Source organism: Excalfactoria chinensis, chromosome 6 (assembly GCF_039878825.1).
Source record: "Excalfactoria chinensis isolate bCotChi1 chromosome 6, bCotChi1.hap2, whole genome shotgun sequence".
Lineage (NCBI taxonomy): Eukaryota > Metazoa > Chordata > Aves > Galliformes > Phasianidae > Excalfactoria > Excalfactoria chinensis.
The window spans coordinates 12,337,390-12,360,662 of NC_092830.1; the positions used below are offsets into that span (position 1 = coordinate 12,337,390).

General features: G+C 35.4%; 1 protein-coding gene across 1 annotated transcript in view; it reads left to right on the forward strand.

Moving 5' to 3' along the window:
• Positions 1-23,273, forward strand: part of CABCOCO1 (ciliary associated calcium binding coiled-coil 1) — a 52,458-nt gene that overhangs the window by 12,281 nt on the left and 16,904 nt on the right. The window contains exons 4-5 of the mRNA XM_072340601.1: positions 1,023-1,167; positions 6,487-6,559. Coding sequence (XP_072196702.1) covers positions 1,023-1,167; positions 6,487-6,559 — 218 coding nt within the window. The remainder of the gene's footprint in view (positions 1-1,022; positions 1,168-6,486; positions 6,560-23,273) is intronic.

The window sequence follows — 23,273 nt, forward strand, 5'->3', positions numbered from 1 at the left end:
GTTCTGGTTCTTTTTCTCATTTCCGATGGCTTAGTTTCCATTTCCCTCGCATTCTCTGTATTTCTTCCTAGTTATATTCTGCTGCCTCTGTTAATGAAAACTGAGGTGAATTTTTCAGGGTTTTGATTGCTGTACCACCAAAGTGCAAAACTATAAAAAACAGAATCTTGTAAGTTTTTAAATCCGTTTTCTGTACAAAGAAGGAGGGAGCAGACCAGTAGAGAATTAAAGCAATAAGGAAAACAAATCTGACATTTCCCCTTCTTCTATTCTAGATGTTTTAGACTTAAAAAGAACAAGTAAATTGTGATTCTAACTTAGCTTTTTTTATTATTATTATTTTTTTTTTTTTTTTTTTTATGGTATACAGTGTACACAAATTAGAAAAATGAATCATTAATCTTTAAACAGAAGCATCAGCAAACACTGATGTATTTCAAGATTTTTGCCAGGGCATTTTATCAAAAGGATATAAATTTTAGTTCATAACTGTTTTAGCATTTGGTTTTGATTTTCAAGTTAGAACTGTAAGGTAATTATCTATTTTGAGAGGTGCAAATGATGGAGCACGAAGATTAGGCATGTTCATATTTAATGAATTATGACTGTAAGTATTTAAAAATTCACTAACCTTTTAAATAATCTATTCCTATATTACTGTTTTCTACAGTAAGGAATATGGTCAGAAAAACATATTTTACTGTACAAAAACAGTAGTTAATTTTAAAGAATGTTACTATATTGTAGTAAATGCATCTTGAATTTACATCATCAGTCTGTGGTTGTCTCTGCATGCATAAAAAACCAACCTCTTACATCTTAAACATCTATCATGAGGATCCACCAGTGATTTTGTGCTGGAATTTTAATTCATTTATTAATAAGAATAATAGGAACAGACAAAAATGTTTGACTGCTGTTTTCATGTGGCTCATAATAGAACTGCTTACATTTCAGAATATGCTTTAAAAGATACTATTATGTTTATACTTGTTTTTTTGTTCCTTGGAATTACTTTGCAGACAGACATATGTCCTTAGAAGATAACGTAAAGGAACTTGGAAGAGCAATGTCTGGAATAGGAGAAACTGATTCAGAAAGAAGTGGTGACTTGGATGCCTTCAACACTGACCAAGCCAAAGCAATCATTGATCACATGAATATGAGGTACTACTCCAGGATATATTGTTTCTTATTCGAGTGATTTAATGTTGTGGAAAATCTGATGATAAAATAAATTAAAATGGTTTAATTGAATATGTTCATAGTATGCCAATATGCTGCACACACAAAACTTAAAAAGTGGGGAAGAATGAAAAATTCACAATTAAGGCCCAATGTCTTGATACAGGATTATGCTGAAAATATTTGATCTGAGGTTTGGTTTGAGCAATTTTAAGGAAAAGGGAGAGCAATCTATAGAGACTATTATTGTTTTTAAAGCTGTTTAATTCTGGATACCAACCAGCTGAATAATATCCTAGATCTCATTTACAATTTTCAGTATTTCTGTGGTCTCGTTAGTTGTATTGAACTTGTTATCTGGCTTAAAGTTCTGTACTATATGGAATTAAAGCCGTGGTAAATCAGTATGAGTAGTAAAAACGTATTTCAAAGTTAGCCTAAGTCCATTGTCTACATGAAAAGATTTCTTGACAAGTGTCAGTTGTTAAACAGACACAGAAAAATATATAAATTCAGAAATCGTTGGTGATAATTAGAGAGAAAAGAATGGTTAGAGTGTAGCCAATCATACATCTCTCCATATAAACTGTTACCTCTAGTATATAAAAAAAGAAAAATGTAGAATATATATAAACTTTTATCCTTTGAAGTACAATGGTTAGGAAAGTGACTATAATCATATACTGCTGTTTTCAGTACAGAGTGAACAGAATGGTACCTCAGCCTATTGTGTTACCCATGAACATCTGCAGCCAAGAAAAGATGGAAAATAGAAAAGATAGAACTGCAATATTTGTTTATGCATCATATTGTATTATTGCCATTTAGTCCATTTCCTGAGCTGAGAGGTGGTGCTCTGTTTGTGGCTTTTTGTTGTTGTTAGCAACATTTAGGTTGGTGGTTTTTTTTTTTTCATTGAGAGTAAAAAGAACTTCAGGATTTTCCCATATGAAACGAGAGCATCTTTTTAAATGTCAAATTTCTATATCAAGGCAAACCAACGTCCTGCCAAGTACGAACCCTAAACTAAAAGGAAAATTGGCATCTAAGCCAAGTCTCACTCAACTTCTTCTACTTCTCCTTTCCTGTCTATGCCTTTTGTGTATTTATTTGAAACAAATGTCATTTCCAGATAGGATCTCTATGACTCTTGCGTAGATTATCTATTAAAGGAGACCTTATCCATAAATAAGTCCTTCATGGGCTCAAGAATTTCATCCTGGAATAGAATTACATCCTACTGCTGCTGAAGTATTAAATCAACAAGAATACAATCAGGATGCAATATTTTAGCAGCAGCAGTATTCTGGCCACCGGACGTGATACGATGTTCAAACTGCTCAATTTATCAGAAGTACATGCTGTTGCAAGGTTATGGATATACAGACATACATATAGATGTATTTATAGATGCACAAACTATGAAATGTACTGTATATATCCACCTTCTATAATCTGTCATTTGAGTCATTTGAGTACTTTTTTTTCTAAAGAGAAACTGAATCAGCATGATTTTTATGCGATTGTATTTTGAACTTGATGAATTCAGTTGACTGAGCTATAATAGAACTCAAATTAATGTATTACTTCAGCATTTTTTTCTTGTTCAATTTTTTTTTTCCTTTAATTTAAAATGATAAGTCTATAGCTTTCTTCTACTCAAGATAGTATGACATGTTTTAGTTCAGATCACATTTTTACAGGTGAGCTATAAACCCATGGGATTTATAATGGAAATGGGGACAAATGCTTAATCACATCGGCACAAACTGTGTAGCAACACTAATGATACCTTCAGGTTTGGTGAAAGGTGACAGTTATCTTTTTATCTTGTATCCTGCAGCAAACACACATCATCATAGCTCTTGACATTTTCTTTCAGGAAGCATTGGAGCTAGGAAAATATGTCATCATTAATCACCTTCATATTCTCATATGACATCATAAGAAGTTCTATTCTTAAGGATCTTACTTTGCATGAGTAAAATATTTTTTGTTTAATTGCTGAAAATATTGGCGAAGGCTCTTCATTGTTCATAACAGATACAAACAAAAAGAAAGCATTTTACAGAATTCATGATAGAAGAAAGAAACTACGCTATGGTTTTAAAATAAATACTGATGTATATTTGATGTGATTTGATTTAAAGGGTATTAAAGGGAAGAATTCTCTCATTTATATAGAATTAAGGGGGCCAGATCAAAACAGAGTTGTTTGAAAAAATAAAAATAAATTCAGGATCACCAAAAGCCAAAATTTATATTTTTGAAATACTGTGAATTATCTCTATGTGCAACACAGTCCATAAAGAATATGATAACACAGTTAGAAAGTCTAAGGGAAAGTACTATTTTCAGCTGCTCTCAATCTGGCTTCTTTCCAAGGCACTGGAATAAATAAAAGAACTCATTTTAAAATGTTATGTTCTGTCAGTACGGTTTGAAATAGATGGATCTTATTTCTCGTATGTCTGTGATATTCATATATTTTTTTTTCTTTGTCTTTTTCAAAGACTCCCTATTAGATTTTTGCCACTAATAGGCATGTGAGTGCATGGATACACATATTTTCATTACTTTATCAGAGTCATTTCCACTGAAACATAGTTCATAATCAAATTCTTCTATTTCCACTGAAACATGGCAGGAATTATTGGGTGAAATACTGCAGTAAATATGTATTGCAAATGAAATGGCAAATACCATAGCAACTTAATTACCTGTGTGTTTTGGGTTGGAGGAAGATAACTTATAGTTTATGGTAGCCAAATTTCTTATTCAAGTTAGTGATCAAATTTGTTTTTTCAGAAATGCTAATTGGCTGAATTAAATGCAACTGTAGAATAAAACTTTTATATGGCTCTTAAAGAGCCAAATGTTCAATGAGGCTGCCATAATAATTCACAGAAAGAAATGCATCTGTACATATGTTGAAAAATGTCTGCACCCATGTGGGCACAAATGTATTTGAAAGTTTCATGGATGCATTTAACTAACTGTGCTGCAAAATGTATACCTGTCATGTAAGAGAGGAAGGCAATGCCACCTTTGTGCTCTTTGAATTCTGAGCTGCTCTCAAGGGCTTCAAGGACCACCACTGTCCTTTAGTTGGCTCTTCAGCTCTGCTTACATTAGAGCAAATCATCTCTGGTCTGCAGCGCTTTGTGGTACTGTGATAGTGGCTGACAGCACCATGTAAGTAAAGGTGGTGACTCAAGGAAGGACCCTCAGCTAAAGTGGTGTGTGCTGAACACAGACTCCCCCAGGTGGTTTTCTCATTTCCTTCCAGAGCCAGGATTGGATTTCAGACACCCACGTCCCAGCACAACAGCCTCTCTCTCTGCAAGCACAGGCTGATCCAGCCTTGCTATCACTTGTGCTGGGTGCATGGCTGCAGGGTGATGGAAGAGTCCCAGTGGTGTGGGGCAGCCAGCCAGGTTGGCAGCTGCAGGGGCTGGTTCCATAAGAGCTTCAGGGACCATCACATGTTGAAGAACCTCCCAGGATTATTTTTGTGCCTGGATGGGGTACTGTAAACACATTTTCAATAGTATATTTCTGAAGTATTTCACCCCCAAAAAAGCTTAGCTATTTTGTAGTTAACAAATGCTTCAAAACACTTATTGTTGACTTGGAAATGTTCTACCTGCTCTTCCTCCAGTGCTTCTACTTTTAATACTTTGACCAGGATTTTGTGATAACTTTTAGAACTACTTGGATTGTGATACATTTACTGTAGAAATCTTACTGTAAAGAATATATATCTTTTCTAGCATGTACTGCACCTATCACGAGATTGACTTTGATCTTTTAAAAGAGAAAAAAAGAACTGAAAAACTTGAAAACATTGGATTGGAGCATCATACTTATGCTCCCGGTAAAATTTGAAATTCACATATATCCCTGACCAAGCCAGGATTATTCTGGCTCTCTATTCAAGATACATACAGCAAAGCAGGGAGGAGCTACTCTAAAAGTATTCAGATAAAAGCATAGGTTTAAAAATGTTGGTAGACATCCTCTGACAAGGACTGTCAGTGTGCGTGTGTGCTGTCTCTGTACTGGCAGTTACCTTGCAGACCAAAGCACTGTAGAAGCAGAGCACTGCCCTGCTTTTGAGAGGTGACTTTGAAGAGTATCCAGTATCTAGCAGCAGTGTCCTTAGTTAGGTAATTGCACACGTTGTAATAGTTACTTGCACAGACTAATAGAGATATTCAGGTTGGAAAAGATGTATGGAGGCCTCTAGTCAAAACCCAATTGAAAACATGCCTCAGTATTCCAGATGTGGACTTGCAAGTGTTGAGCAGAGAGGTATTGCCATGCTGGCTAGAAAAAGCCATACTGACTCTCTTGGGGGAAAAAAAAACCTAAACGAGCCCGTGACCTATCCTTAGCCACAAAGCGTAGGAACCAGTGACTGACATTCTATGAAAACCTTGCCATATCCTTCATGGGTATATCAGAGGAGTGTGATAAATTTAGGATCATTCTTCAACCTGAACTTGCTATGAAATCGTAGAGCTGTGTTTTAAATCATATGTCAGAATGACATGAGAGAAGCCAGAAGTTCTGCATTGTGATTTTAAGTGAAAAAAGTAATTGTAACAGATGGACTGTGAGAAAGTGAGCCTTTGATTAAAATCATACCATATCATTGATCACAAGGAAAGGAAACAAGGAGTAATATTTAAAGCGTGAAATGGAAAGCCATATATGTTTTAAGGAAAATAAGTATTTTAGGCCATTGTGATGGTCTACTTTGTTACTTCTGGTGTAATATGCAAAACTGCAGCATGCCAATCTGTTTTTCTAGCTTTTCTTTGAGAAAATTATACACTGATTTTGAAACATGATCTTGAGAGAATAAATGCTTCCATTCTTTCTCATTTTGGTCTTACAACATCAAACTTGATTGCTGGACTAGCAGCCCAAAATCTGCGAGGTCATTTGGCTTTGTTTCCTGCTTGTTCACCATTGCTGATATTAAAGGCATGAGTATCCTGGTAATAAGTGTTTCAGAAATTACTTTTTTTTCTAAGAAGAACTTAGTGTTCTCAGAGTTTGATTTGGTAAAAGAAAGCAGATGTATTGTACTGTATTTCCTACAGCAATCTAAAAGTAAATCCCATAAATTAAACACACTGCATATTGTAGCTGAAGTTAAACAAAGGTTTACTGAAGTTAACCAACCTCTTCCTAACATTTGGAGTGTAACTGTTTTGGAGAGTGACTTTTAGTGTAACAAAATTTTAAGTAATATTGCCCTTCTAGAAATTTATTTTTTCCCTTCTTTTCCAGCTTATTTCGACTCTATAAATTGTATCAACATATCTTCCACAGGCCTAGAGAGGAACATGTGATAAGTTATGAGGTAAATCATTTATATAGATGGAATTCATTATGTAGAGTTATTTAATGAATGCGCTCTGGCATATGTTTTGTATTGCTCAAAGCAACTTCATGTCAACATTACTTCATTACTAACGTAAAATGGCTGATTAAAGAATGTAAGTAAGATGTTTTGATCCTCAAATTCAAAATTAATTTTGAATTTCAAAAAAGTGTAAATGCAATGCTTGGTTACAGTGTTGTATTAAATCAGCAATACTTTTGTGTATGTATATTTAAGTTAGTGCGTGTCATTTGAATTAGCAATGCATGAGTCTGGCTCTATGTAGTAATCAGCAATCAAAATCAGAAAAGTTTGTGTACCAAGCGTGAGTCTGACCACAGTCTTGATATTTATGTATCCACAATTTATCCATATTTATTTACCCACATTGGTCACCAACAGCTAAATATACTCATTATAGAGAAATAAGCCAGCTAGAAATCCTGCATTTTGAGAATAGTGTTAACAGTGAATTGGCTTCACTGTAAACTTTGTCATATTTTATAACTGCGTTGTGAAAAAATGCACAGAAAAATGTGTTGACTCAGGATGTGGTCTTAAATCAAACAGACAGGTTCAGTTCATCAAATGCACCTTCCTTTAGTCTGATGGTGCATTTTGATGATATATGTTCCCATACATCAAAAAGAATTTACATTCGTAATTTAGGAGACAAGTGGTTACTCTGAGAGGTATGGTAGTGTAATTTCTTTTTTGGCACCTATTTTAGCATTTCGGTTCATAGCGAAGTTAAGTTAGCACATTGGAAAATGTTTTTTTGCACATTTAGCTGGTGGATCGGATCTATAAACAATGTGGAATAATTTCTTCCGATGTCACTTTTAAAATAGCTTTGTTTTACGTGTGAGTTATTCTGAGGTTATTTGTAAAGTGGCTCAAAATTCTCGCTTTCCTGAAATCGTCAGCAAAACTGAAAAAGCAAGTAGAGCAGGACTTCAACATTGTGCTGCCAAGGTTGCTTTGTTTTGTTTTTTTTCATGTTAGCTAAGATTGATGGTTGTCTACAGCTTTCCAATTGATAGATTTTTAATGAGGCTTTGATTACATAATTTCTTGAGTAAATCTGCGCAAGGTATCAGTTGTAGATGTTCTTTTCTCACTGTCTACAATCTGCATACAGTGGCACAGTTTTGAAGCCACAGAAAATTCCTACTCTGCTCAGCTGGAAGTACCACCTCTACTGAAGGTAGAGCTTCCACTATGGAATAGCAGAAATGTGTTTCTGTGAAGGATTTTGGTGGTAATCCATAAAGGAATAAGCATAATTTAAATGTAACTTCATGACAATTTTTGGCTGCTGCTCTCTTCTGGCTTTTGTGCTTTTTTTTTTTTCACCTATGCATCAGTTTGGTTTAAACTGTCTTGTATTTTGAGTCCCATCATGGAGACTCTTTTAATTTGTCCAACCGCCATGTAACATCTAAGATGATCAGTACTTATATATGTGTAGAGTTATTTCATTAGGGTGAATATTGTTCTTTAGCAAGTTACAATTTAGCACTTCAAAGCTACACAAATTTATACAAATTTATGGCATTATCTGGTCTTGTTTAATATGCTAAAATGTGATGAGTGTTGAACCCAGCATAGACTCAAAGCTCTCTTTTGGTAGAAATACTTATCTGTGAAAAAGGAGAGTTATCTTCTAGTTTTCCAGTCCCTTAGATGAAGAGGTCAAAGCCTGACAAGTTAGAGGGTCAGATGTGGTTTGATGCACATGGCTACAGCAGAGCACGCCTGGAGTCATGTGCTCTGCAGTGCATGTGCTCAGCAAGCAGAAGGGACTGGAGATTTGTCGGGGAAATCTGCGTGCTAAAAGTAGTTGATAAATCTGTGATGAAAGGTTGACCGTTGTCTTGCTATGTAGATCACCATCTTTAGAATAAATAAATAAAAATAAAGCCTCTGTAGACATACCATAGCAAACAGCTAGATGTTTTCTAACTCCTACACTCACTGCTGCTAACATTACCTTCAGCAATAAAAGCTGTTCTTTTGGAATAAGAGGCAGTAAATTGTAATGACCACATTTTCCCAAATCAGAAGTAGTGTTGTATTCTAAAAGCTTAATCAGTATTATCTTATTTTGCAAGTGATGACTTGGAGACAAGATTTGCTCCAACTGAGATGGCTTGCTTTAGCAATTTGTGTTCCATGTGTGCTGAACATATTACCTACTGAATAAAAGCCCACTAGCCTAATATGAAAACCTGCATCTTTACAAGAGATTCAACTACAGCAAATAAAAGCAATCCTTACTGTTGTAATGAATATCCTTTCATAGAAGCCATGGTATGTGTTTTCCAGCTAAATCTTGTAGCAATGGATTATACGCCCATTGAATTTTATTTTTTCTCTGGTGTGGACAATTATACAGTGTTCTCAATCAGATTTCCTTTTTGATCTTTCACTGCATTTATTTCCAAATGACCCTGTTGTTTCCTGTGCAGAATAAAATCAGACAAGAAAAGGGAAATGACTCAAAACTGAGTTAGATTATGCATACAATATCTATGGGCTTGCCACTTAACAAAATCTAAGTTACTTAAATATGGCATGTAATTAGTGGAGCTTCATAGTCTGATTAATATTCTGAGTTTGATGCAGCTAGCATAATAAAGCCAACTTTGTGAAATACAGGCAGTATTTAAATTAAAAAAAAAAAATAGGAAGAAAGAAAAAAAAGGAACAAATGAATGGCTAATTTAAATATATTTCTGCATTGGCTAAAGCCTTTAAATCAAACTGCCTGAGGTGATCATACTGCCTAGGAAAAAAAAAGGTTAACACTGAAAGAAATGAAGGCTTACTTAGATGATAAAACACACATCATAAATCTAACCTAGTTTGGCAGTCTTTAAAATTTAAAATTGCATTTCCAGCTATCAAATCCCTTACTTCTCATTCACTCCAGATCTACAAAGACCTATATATTACATATGCACATATACCAGTTAGAAAACACAACAGTACAGGAAGATAATAAGATGTGTTAAGATTGCCAAGTAAATTCATTGCTTTTTTGTTTGTTTGCTTTGTTACTATTATGAGTGGTTCCCTACATTTAAAAGGACAACAGAAGAAACAGAGCTTTAGTGAGACTGTGACTATAACCAAATTAAAATGCATGTAGGACTAACATACCACAGATCTTAAAGAATGCTATTTTTAAAAATAACGTTTCTACCTTTTATCCTTTCTGGAGGTTTTGCCCTCTAGCTGTGATTTTAGTGCTCTTATATTAGCCTGCAAATTCAAAGAAAGCAAACTGAGTACAGATTAAATCTTGATGTGGAGGGATTCAATGGAGCAACACCCATTAACATGTCAGATCTTCTAACAAATGTTTAAATTGTTAATACATGAATTTTGTAGAAGTTTTTATTATTTTCTATTTCCAGCTAGTTTATTTTGCTTTGATAGGGTGAGGCATTGCTGCCCTTTTTTTTCTTTTTTCTTTCTTTTTTTCTTTTTTTCCAGATTTACAAATTGTATCTTATACTGCAGTTCATGTTTTTTTGCTGCTCTCCATTGTGTATTTTTGGATAGAATGAGTCTAAGGTCTTCTGGGATTATGTCTGCTTTGAAACATTTCCTAATAAAAATAATGTGGTTGGTAAATCTAGTTTTATTCCTGGCTGCTTTAGCAAGCCTGATGGAGTAATCTGCTATTTTATGGCCCAGATGACTAGCTAAGTTTGACTTCTTGAAGTAGTAGTGTACAATGTAATTTTCTTTAGAGATGTCATAGTGGGTCAGGTTGCAATAAAAATATTGAAGATTAAGTTTAATGGCAGTGCAGACTCAGTATTATAGCAGTCACTAAGTATCATCCCCGGTACTTACAACTCCAAAACAGTTTCCATTAATGCTGCCTTTCCATGTACTCTTACTTTCTGAAACATTAAGCTTTTGGAACATGTCTAGTCTTTACACAAATGTGGGTGGATTTTATTTTGTTTGGTTGATTGGTTGGGATTTTTCTTTTTTTATTCTTGTTAGTTGATTGGTTTTTGTTGCTGTTGTTGTTATTACCTCCTGGGTTGTAAGTTTGAACCAAAATTCCTTCCACGAATAGGAAGAACTATTTGAAACTATATACTATTTGAAAGCAAATTAAGCTTTCTTCACGGCAAAAGTCCTGAAGTCTGGGACTTCACTTTGATATATAATTCTCATTTGGTGTTGCACATTTAGTTTGGTTAACCAATCATTTTTTTAAACAAATTTGCTCAGTGATTTCTTGAGAACTCTATTTCAAGGATGTATGAAACCAGAACATTTCTGTGAGTATCGGTTCACACTAGAGAGACCCATTCCCTAGCTAATAGAGTGCGTGCTTTTTAAAGCTCGAAGGTTTCAAATATTTGTAATGCTTATAAACCGCCGAGTTGATTTACTGTAGCTTTGTTTTGTAAATATTAGCATAGCAAAGATATCAAGACTAGTTCAAAGGAAATAAGAGCATACTACTGGAAAGGACCTCTGCGATTTTCAGATCTATTGCTGCCTTCTTGTAGGCAAACATATATAATCCTCTTCAGAAATGTTTCTAAATCAAGCTTAAGAAGTTAACTTTTTATGTCTCTGCCGTTCCAGTTAGAAAACTGCTCTGGAGCCTGATTGCTGTAATGATTCTAAAACTTTTAATTTCCAGTCTAAATGTATTCACAGCAGGCTTATATGTACTTATCCATGTGCCAATTAGTGCCAGTATTGACCTTTAGATCTTGTTCGGTTCACAGTGTTTATTTTTCTAGCATATAAAGAGGCAGCAATCTTATTGTCAGCCTTCATTTAGCTAAATTCGAAAAGCCAGTCTTCCCTAATCTTTGTTTTTAAGACGGGCTTTTTGTTATATGCATTCTTACGTACACAGCAGCCTTTAGTCATCCCGTTGGTCATTTTCTGTAATTGTTCTACTTTAAATTAGTTTTGTTTGAGCATAAGTGACCAAACTGCACATAGTATTGTTGCTGAGATAAAAGCAAGACCCTGTACAATGATAATACTGCTTTCTTCTTCTCTTTGGGAATAATCTACATGTGTCCTAGAATCAGTCACACATTTCATAACTGTATCATGTGGTTCTCTTGTCATAGATCTGCTATTCTGCTTTTCCTTTATCACTGTGTTTTCCAGCTGAGGTACTCTCAGTGCACTGCAGATTTTTAAAAACTGTGCCCCAACAATGTCACCACACAATTTCTCATTAAATGCAAGAGTGAATATTCTTCAAGGTCATTCAGTCCCATCTGTATGATATTCCTTGCCTCCCATGCATTCATCGTGTCTCACACATTCTTTTTGTCTAGAAAATAGATTATCATATTAAGTAAACTCTGAAATCAGTCTGGCATCACGTAACTTTGATAAACCCACATCACATTGTATCCCATTTTTCTTTAATTTCCATGTCCTTATTTATTTTTTCCTTCAAAATTTGTCCCTCAAGCCTTTACTACAATGAAGATGAAAACTGCAGCTCCAGGAGTAGGATGTTATTATGTTACAATTATGAATGTTTAAATCTAGCGAACTGGTACTTGGGCTTTTGATGTCTGAGGGAAAATTTTTGATGTCCGCTACAGAAGTGTGGCGTACCAGAGACCTGATTACTGAAATAAGCAGCTGGAGAGCCAGTGGTTTTTGGTGACAAAAATAACTGAGATTCGGTCCTTTGATCTTGAATTTTGCTATGGCTATAACCAGAGGGATCTTGAAGGTCTTGTGATTACATTGAATGAAAAGTGATGTCTGTTGGGATTGTATGCATTATTACTTGGAATATTTTAAGCATATCTTGCACATTAGAAACTTCTCTTGTTTTACAAGGACTGAATTTGCTATGCTCAGTTACCAGCACTGGAGATACACAAATACCTCTTTTTGAGTACTCGTAAAATTTTGTTTTGGTGGATCTATTCAGATATGCAGAGTTAAACTGGGAATTGACTGAGGTCACACTGCTTGTCACTCTGGAGGATGAAAAGCTGAAGAAACTAGAGAAAATATGTATATGTGGATTTGAGGCTTATCATTTTTGTTTCAGTTGTATAGTAGTAGTTGGAGCATTGCATTTTTGATTGTATGATGTTAAATAGGGCAGAGAGGAAAAAACCTTAAATTGCTGGTGGTGAAACATTTCTGGAACTGTGCAGGGATTTACATATACACAGATGTGCTGTGTGGTTTTTTTTTAATTACTTAGAAAGTGACTTGATTTCTCCGTGTATGTGGATGTTAACATGAATGGTTCTGATAGCAGCAATAATGGCGTATTTATTTGCCGGAATGCAGACCAAGTAGGAATTGTAGGCTTTGATTTGGAAGAGATAACAGCATTAAGGGCTTTTTTTTCTTTCTTATCAGAGCTGTATAAGATCCAGAAGACTAATTGCTGCGTTGTAAGACTATAGCATGTTAAAAAACATTTATGGATCAATATTTCTAGGTATGTAAATGTAAGGCAATGCAATTGGCTGAAATGTGGACTTGGGCAAATTTTAAAGTGCTTAAGCAAATTACCTGAGGACAGATAGGTATCATTTGGATACTTGCTGGTCCAGTGTGAAGACATTGGTGACTGGTTTGCTGGACCAGTTTCCCATATTTCCCAGTTTTTCAGTATTGCTTTCTATTAACTGGTGGGTAGAAATCCATAAGCTTACACTGCAGCACACAACTATTTTTGCACCCACGACTTTAATCTCCAGGTTTTCATCATCTTAAAGATTAAATTGTGCTCTTAAAAGTATCTGTGGAATGGACAAGTAACGTAATACTCCATGGGAATGTATCCCCTTGGGTGCATCTGTATGTATCAAATTCATACATCTTGTGACCTTATGTTATGAATACAATTGTGACATTATTCGTATAAATAAATAGCGTGGCATTTCCTTACTGTAATGATTTATAATCAATACACATTTTAATAACTTTTTATCCTTTGGTTGGTTTTATGAGAAGATGAATGTATTCTAGTCTAAATAACAGATAAGTTTTAAAGACACTTAAACTTCCTTTTATACAAAACTTTTTGGTGCATTTGAAGTCTTCTACTTTCACCTTTAATTTTATTACTTGTCATAAGATACAATATGAAGAATTTTAACTAAACATTAGTTCCAATGTATTTGAATATTTGATTCATAAAATGATCTTTCAGTTTCCTATAAATATGCTACCCTCGGCAAAACACAGTGTTACTAATTAGAAAGCTGAGTTTTATTGGCTGTGCATTTCATATGTGAGGTAACTTGTATTGCTACTTAGGCTTACATTTAATAAACCTCAGCTAGGAAAATTGTTTAAGTATCAAAGAAAAGATAATAAATAAAATGAGGGCATAGAATATTAATGTGAACTCTGCCTTTATTTTTTTAAAGCATTCAAAGTTAAATAGTGGTGGTCTGTTAACAATCTTGGGCTATTTGGCAAGTCTTTAAACTTACTCAATAATCAAAACATAAAAGGACAATGGAAACTTCTTACAATAAAAGAAAAAAAGGAGTTGAGTACAGAAACCAAACAAATTATTCTCTGCTTTTTCTTGGTAAGGAGGTGAACTTTATAGGAAGGGCAGCAAGCTCTGAGTTAGGGTTGCCTTTTCCTGTCTTTGTTATAAATTACATCTGTCTGTGCAGAATCCTCTCCAGTTACTTCGTACTTTGTGGTTACGGGGGAGGCATGCGGGTGCATGGGGAATGGAGACGAGAAAGACAGATTAGGGGGAGCCTTCTTTTTCTAGGTTTTTTTTTTTTTTTCCTCTTACAAACTGGCACTTTACATTAATCTCCCTTGCCTACTGAATATACAGATAGATAAAATTCCCAAGATCCCAGCTGTGTAAATAGAACATTAACAAAGCAACTGTTTTCTTCAACATATGTATTTATTTGTTGTTTGTAACATATGAGGCTTGTGGAAGACTTCTGGCACCGTTTCGGTTCAGGGTAATCAATCAGAATGTTTTCATTAGGGTTCAAATGGAGAAGACATTCAGCAAAGAGACAGACTTTATACGAAGTAATGCCTGATTCTTTCACGATGGGCCAAATACGTTGTAACATCATCATAGGGCACTGGGAATATGGAAAGAAACTGCCAAATGGTTCAGGAGAGAGAGCCATACACCTTGGCTTAGAATCCTCCTCATGTCCTTCTTTCCTTGTACCTATTGAGAACCTAAAGGGAAAACGTAAACCTGAGCATAGTCACAAGCCTGAGCAGTGGTAGCCTATGTGCAGCTATGCAGAGAAGAGTCAGGGAGGCCACAAGCAAAGACAGAGGCCATGACCGAGTTCCTCTGCTGATTTTGTTTTTTGTCATTTGAAAATGAAACAGGACTCATGGATAGGTTGCTAATGATGGAGGAAGGAGATGTTTTGACCTTCTGTTCCTCTTCTGAAGTGGGGCTGATGACCAGATCCAGCTCACTGAGTTTCCCTGTCTCTTGTTCCACTGTTTTAGGAGACAAGTTCTTAATGATAACTGTAATCAGCATTATCTTAATCTCATGTTTTATGGGTCTTCCACTGATCCACTGTTTTCTTAAAGAAACTAAGACTTCATTATGTACTTCCAGATACTGCACTCAGTAAAACAGCATTGGACAGGTAGACTACACTGTATGTCCTCAGGGCATCTTGGAAAGCCAGCAGCTGGAGTCTTTAGGAGTGTTTTACAATTAACAGTATGATCTGCAGCATTTTGTGCTTTGGCTTCCCATTGCATTGTTGGAAATTCAGTAGCCAAGTCATCTTGACTGTCCTCTTGACTAACTTAGAATAGCTGAGGAGGAATGCTTAACCGTTTATACCTGGTTTTTGCTTTTGCTTACTTATAAAAATGGGCAGCATCTCTAGCTGGCCTTAAGATGCTAAGGTGGTATCTCTATGAATTTCCTTTTTTTTTTTTTTTTTTTTTTTTTTTTTTCCTGACAAGTGGCCCTTCTGATCTTTTTTATGTCTTCTACAGGAAGGTCTACCCATACTATAAAAACATCTTTCAGAAAATGCTGTCACTACTTTCATTACAGAGAGCATCTTGCAAGTATTGCATGCTAATGCTCTGTTTTCTTCAAGTTAGAATCTGTGTACTTGGTAAAACTTTTACTGTCGCTCTGTTCTATTAAGGTAACACTACAGAAGTAACAATATCTTCTTTGCAATTGCTCAGTAGTTTATTTTGACATTATATATCAGATTTGGCTCGTGAAAACAGTCTAAGGCAATGGCATAGATTCTAAGTGATAAAGATGAATGTTGCATGCTTCATTTAGAGCAGGGCTTTCCAAATATGGTCTCAGAGTTGTGAAAACATCCTGTGCTTGAGAAAGCTTGAATTTTGACATGATCGAGGCTGTGGGGGAAGTTTCAGACACTAACAGACAGGAATTTGGGTCTATATCCTTTAGACTCACTGAATGTTGTGTGATGTGAATAAAGATACCTTGCAACCAAGTCTGTAAACTCCATATATTGCTCTTGTTTTAATAAAACTGAGGAATGATAGGAGTGTTCCGTAGAATTTATTATGGTTTGAATATCTGCCTAAGATTCTCTCAGAGTTTTTCTTTGTGTTCATTTTGTATTCATGGCATCCATTCATCATTTTCATCACTATCTGTTGTACATTTAGGACTCGTAATGATTTTCTTTTGTTCTAAGGAAGATGCTTTGCCAGCTTTTTGTGCTCTCCAGGAGTTAGGATGAAGCTGAATACTTGCATTTGGAGAAATGTTAAATTACCTGTAACAACTGTATTTCAAGTGAATGCTTAAAGATTTTACCCTCACTTAAAGCTTGTTGCTGGAGACTTTTATCAATTTTAGCATTATTGTTATCCCTGTAGGCATAGGTTAAAAGCTACTAATAGCTAGAGGCTAGGATGCTGACTTGTCTTTTTCTTTCTTTCTTTCTTCCTTCTTTTTTCTTTAATTCCTACCAGTTTTGCATTGTGGTGAAGCCCATGGGATTTCTAAAAAAAAATCTTTATGTTTCTGTCTATTTTGAGACTGACCGCTTGAGTCTATTGACGAAGTGCAGTCATGTTTGTTTCTGTTTAATCAAATGTTGTTTGAGAAATCAAGAAATTGTCAGGATAGAAGTAGAGGAGCAAACGTAGCTCACTTTGCCACTGCAAAGTTTTTATTTTTTGTCCCTCCCTGCTGTGCTTGCAAATTCAGCTCTCTGAATTACTGAATGTTAAAGTAATATCCTTCTGTTTGGAACCCTGGCATGGCAACGCACAAGAAAAATAAGAGAAGTTAAAGACAAGATTCCAGCCTTATCGCCCTGTTTCTTATCTGTTGCTGGTTTGACTTCAGTTCCTGCTGTTCTTATTCATACTGGGTTTATTGCAGCATATTTAATTGACTCTCTAACTGATCAGTCCTCAGTTAAATGGGTAAATAATAAAAGAAAAAGGGTGCATAATCAAATTACTGTAAGTAATTGGTCAGTCCAGGCATTACCGGAATTCACAATGAGCAGAAAAAACAGGGCTTTGGTATCAGTCAGTAAAGGCCAAGCCTTTAAAACTGACAAGGAAAACACATTGCTACATAGGCACGCTTTCTGTGAATTTAAATTACAAATTATTATGTATAATCAAAATCAGAGCAACTGAAAAACCATACAGCGTGGATAGAGTTTGTTAATTTTGGGTACAAACAACAGACATTAGACAAGCTTACAGGTCTGACAGAGTAGGAGAATATTAATATGTGACAAGTTCAAGATAAAATGAGAACTTGTCTTGTGGATTATTATTTTCTCTCATAGTGGAGGGAACATTACAAACTCTAATAAGGAAGAAACGGTATGCATTAGAATAAAGTGTAGAAGTCTGTTAAGGAAGCTTACTTAAGAATTAGGAAAGTTTAAAGACTGTACATTGAACAGCCAGGAAGATATGGTGTGTTAAATAGGGAACTGTAGGTCGCTCTGGCAATAGGGAATTAGATGCTAGAATTTTTTCTGTGCTGATTTGCCAGTTTAATACAGTTGCCACTTCACAGACTAACACAAATTGGTCTTGTTGAGAATAAACAATCACAAAGACAACCTGCTTTCCTCCTTACCATTTATCTGTTAGAATACAACCAAATTTAGATGCAAAAGTAATTGCTTAATCAGGTGCCAATAACTCCAGTGTATATAGAAACATAGAAGTCAGCTTTTAAAATTGTTGTTTTCCCCTTACTCTTCCTGCCAAAACTAACTAGGGAAAAATGGGTGAAGACTAAAGAAAAATAGCATGAACGTCAACTAAACTTTGCTCTGTGACATTTAGTTGTATAAAAGGCCTTCTTTGTAGAATGTTATACATGTGTCAAGTCCAGGAAGATCAATATAGCTGGGGAAATAAGGAAAGGTTCTCATTAAGAGTACCCAAGTTGTGCCCAGTGCTGCAATAAACAGTGGTAGTGCTGTTAGGGTACTGCAGCTTCATTTTTACCTGGGGGTCCAATTAACGCTTTCAAATCAGCATCCGGTTAAGACCCAATTTACATCATTGAATTACAGGTTGCATAGAGACTCCAGTGTGATTATAACATTGATTTGAACTTAGTCTTCAAGGAACAGTAACTTCTAATCAGCAAAACATTTTGAATGTGAAAAGTAAAGGAATTGTTGAGATATAGAACTTTGGATAAATTCATCATGTGACACCTACGAGAAGGTTTTTAATGCCTATGCATCTTTAACTGCTCTCTGCTGTAAATTCTGAGTATGCCATTATGATTGACAATACCATTTGTGTATCTGGAATTCACAGCACTCCAAATGATTTCAGGGACCCTACTGGGATGGTATACAAAAAAGGCACAACGTTATCCTAGTGTGTATTGATAGCAGAATTGGTGCTCAAGCTGTAGGTGATTAAATGGGAAAGCGTTCTTGCAAATTTGCATGCGTCCCATCTTTACAGTTGTATAAAATACTGCAGTGGCTTTGTGGTATGTGTATGTGTGAGCAGAGTAAAAAGTGCTGTATTAGTTCATCTTTATGGCTCATTCCTTAGCAAAGAGTTCATAATCAAAATGTTTTAACTAAATTTGATTAGTATTTCAGTAGTAAATTAAGGAATTTACTTAGTTCTCAACATAAGAGAGGACTGCTACAGTATTTCTGCAATACAACAGGAATTATATTTGTTAATATACTTCATAAGCATTTGAATTCTAATCACACAGACAAAAGGAAATTTCAAGTAATAGAAGTAAATGTAAATTGCACAACAGTAAAGACTTTCATACCTTTGAAATATGTTTTAGTGCTGGCTTTTTTCCTCCTTGCTTTGATTATCCGTGATCACAGCAGCAGAATTCTATTGCTGTTGCCATAATTTTGAAAGCATAACTGTGTTAACGTGAAATTTGCATATATAAGTACATTTGCCAACTTCTTTTCATTTTTTTCATTTCCTTTAAACTTCTATTCTGGGAGAGGCTGTTGATCAGTACACTGGCTGAAATAAAATGCAGCATCACTGTAGGAGAGAATGGAGTCATGCAGGCAACTTTTGCAGGAAAAAAAATGTAAGCTTTTTTTACCAGAGGGAAGAAAATTACATTTCCATCTCCTAAAGCCTGGACTTCTGAGATCCCTTCGTATGCTAGCCAGCATTTGTTAGTCATGGGCTCTCAAGCATCTCACAAGCACTGTGCAAGAGAGTATTTTTATGCAGTGTAAACTTTACCAGCTTTGCAATCAATGAACATTAGTATGATTACAAGCTAAGCATTATTTAGTCTGATACATATAGCTCAGCACCTCCTGCAAGCTGGGTTTTTGCTGATTGAAAACTACAGTATATGACATGGAAGTGATCATGGAAGGGAAGAATATTCTGTCCGTGGAAGCATTTTCCTACCCTTCTCCAGCTTGATGCCCTCCAGCCATGAGCTTTCCACCTCTTTGGCATCAACTGCTAATGGTAAAACTGAGAATGGGGAACTTAGTGCCACTGTGACCAAAAATACAATTCCCAGATTTTTTCCATTGCTGCATTTAACCTCTGTTCTTTTAGCCATATGCACAGCAGGAGAAAAGGGGGATATGCTTTAACAGCTTGTCAAATAGTAAGCAGTGCAAATTTTTAACTAGAAATCATGCTGTCAGTTGGAGGTAAACAATAAGGCCACATATATTTAATTTTTAATAAATTTTGAGTTATGCTGTTCCTTTAATTACATTAATCAGGCAGGCTCCAACACTGCAAGCCTTAGGGCTTGAAGTGCAATTTCAATACTTTGTAATAAATTTCCCTAACTTTGGAAATAGATGAAATGGCTTAATATTAAACATTTGCTTGATTTAAATTTTACTAACCCATGCACTATATAATTCATATTTTTTCCAGGGCTGCGTACTGCCACAGCAGAATGATCATAATAGAAATTGTAAGTGTTCCTTTTGCACACAGGTTTGGCTTATAGTCTGGACAAGTAAAGGATCCAGGAATGTCAAGGGAATGCTAAAGACCTACACAGCCTTTCACTTCAAGGTCATTGGTTCAAGTACACATCATTAAAGACAGAAAGTTAGCCTCTGATTGGTCCTTCATAATGGACATGAAATTAGTTTGTCACTTGAGACAATGAAAGGGCACAATGGCTTTAATAACATGAAAAGAAGTATAGAAGTAATGCAGAGGTCCAAAATAGAGGAGGAAACAGGAGAAACAAAAATTACCAGACAGCCACCTTCCCTGATGTGAGATCCTAAAGGCCACGCTCATACTTTGATCTGGAAAGTTATGAAAAGCTCTAGCCACCTTATATGGTCTCATAAAATCATAGTTTGGCCCAGGGTAGAAGGGACCTTGAAGGTCACCTAGCTCCAATTGCTGATATGGGCTGGTTGTCACCCACCAGCTCAGGCTGCCCAGGGCCCCATCCAACCTGGCCTTGAATGCCTCCAGGGATGGGGCATCCACAGTTTCTCTGAGAAGCCTGTGTCAGTATGAGTCTCATTTGATTTCATAAGCTTGGTTGAGTTGACCTGGGTTAATACTGGGTCAGAAGTGATCCTAGGAAAATTGAGGTAGAAAATTGTTTGATAATGAAGTAACTAATTAACCTGGTTTGATGATGCTAGGGCACTACTCCACAGGCTTTGAAAGAATATCCAAAACTGATATCCTGACCTCCAGCATATAAATCACAAAACAGAAAACTGTGAGCAATGGTGTCCTCCTGAGTGCCTTCCAAATTAGTAATTGCAGCCTGCAAATGTTAATTCCTCAACAGATTTAATCAAATGAGGTACTCTTGCATTTGATCAGTTGTGTGGAATTATTGCTCTTTGAGACTTCTTTAAGGAAGTGATTGCTTTTCAGAGATGTGTTCCCTTTATGTGAGACTCTAAGAAGATTAGATGTGTCAAGAGGAAGGAGTGTATGTTACATGGTGGTGATTTTTATTAGCCATTTCATATTTAGTTGTCAAAATGAAGTAAATTACTTCTGTATTGTAAAAAATGCATCATTTTTCACTTTCATTTTGTTCAGCAATTCCACAGCTGCCTTTCTCTTCCTTTTGTCCCAGTTGTTGCTGTTATAGTTTGGTTTGCAATCAAGGCTGAGATTGGACCTAGAATGCACAAAAAAAAAATGAACAAATTTTGAAAGTATTACATAAGTACTTTTTATTAATAAGCACTCTTTAAAAACAGTTTTCCCATAAGAAAGGAGAAAGTGAGGAAATCAGAAAGAAACTCTGCTTCTAAAGAAATGGAGATGCAAAGGAGTTTATGGATAAAATACAGGTATAAGCAACCCAGCTTTGATTTTTGTTTTTTTTTTTTCCTTTGGCCCATTAGCCCTGTTATTAAGTCACAGGTTTTTTGTGGGGTTTTTTGTTTGTTTGGTTGGTTGGTTGTTTTTTTTAATGTGTGTGTGTGTTTGTATACTGATAATATTCAGTCATTTGATTTTTAACATGGGTTTTACTTTTTATTCTCAACACCTGTCTGGAGCAGAAAGCTTATTTTGAAGAACTCTTGTCTGAGCCGTTGAATTAATCTACAAGTCTATATTAGCAGTAGTTAATTTGTAGGTGGTTTTACTGAACTGTAATGGGGAAATGCCACAAGAAGATTTGGTAATAAAATTTTATGAATTATGTTATGCTGTAAATAAGTACATGATGCTTAATGAAAGGAGCTCTGGAACTTTACTCAATTTTCAATGCAATTACCTTAGCCTGTGTTTGTTTTCATGACAAAAGTGTAGTTCAAAGTATTTCACTGAACAAGCGAGTTGCCTTCTTGAGTTTATATGGCAAAAGCTTATTTATAAGAAAGAATTCATTTCAGGCTCTACTTATTCACACATTTCAAAAAGCTACTATTTCCTTTCATGAAAGATGACATCTAAATTCACATCGTAACTTTATATTTTGCAGTGACAATTTAGGAGATACTCGGGATCAAAAAGTAAAGGAATTGGAGGTAAAAAATAATGTACTTTTGCTGTAGTCCAAGGGGAAATGTGTATAGTAAATGTCAATGCCCTTCCTGAAAGAAATCATTGTAATTAATTCCTTACTTTGCACCTTGCGTTTTTCTTCTCCAAATTCAAATACAAAACTCTCTTGATGTAAAAACCAATTAGGTTTTCAAAATTGTTTTCATTTCTCTAGGAAAATGACACGTGGCTTCAAGTCATTTTGAAAGTGTCCTTCCGTCACAAGTGATAGCAATCTGCACTGTTTGGTTGGAGGGTTTTTAGAGTTTGGGGGAAAAAAAGCAAAAAGAAAACAAAAAAAGGATCCAGCAAAACTTTTACATTTCAAAATATTATTGCATCAGCTTTATTGCAAAGAACTGAAATTGTTCAAATGACCTCAGTAAAACAATTTGGACTACAATTCCCGGAATGCTCATGAAGCTGACATGCCTGCATGTTCCTAAAAAGTCATAATCCATCATTCTGATTCTAGATCGATGGATTATGACTTTGTGATGTCAAGATCTGTGAATTAAGGCTTTTTTGAGTACAGCCTGCTATCCAATTATTGCCCCTATTCATATATTATAAATCATTATTCCTTCACCAGGTAGTCAGCAGTTTCTATTTCCTAGTATTTCAGAGCCTTCTTTTTTTAGCCATTGTTGCACTCCCATTGAGCAATCAAAAATGGAGAGTGCTGACCTGAAAAATAAAGCTTCTATCACAGCAAATTGTGGAGGGAACAACATTCATTTCTAATTCTTGTAGTTTCTATTGAAATAAAGGGAATTAGAATAGATTGAAACAAATCCCATCTTCTTCCATCACAAATGAGCAACGTGATAAATTGGCACAAAAGTTGTTGGTGTGTATTGACTTCATTTTTAAGCGCTCGTGCCTGAGTTTCGCACAAATGATGTTTGTTTTTCTGATAAGTTGCAGGGTTTTTTAATATGAAGACAGATCAGCTTCTGATTTAAAGCTGAAATTTGCCAGCATGCTACCTTAAGTGATTGTGTCTATTAGGCACTGTTAAACTGAATTTCCTTTGAATGAATTATTTATAGAGTAATAAACTTGCTTCAAATGCAACGAAGTATATGATAAAAGCAGAAAATGCTTTACTGTAACTAGTTTAGGTGTGTCAAATCAAAACACACTTTAAAAAACAACTTTATTAAAAGATATTCAGAAAAAGAAGAGCTAT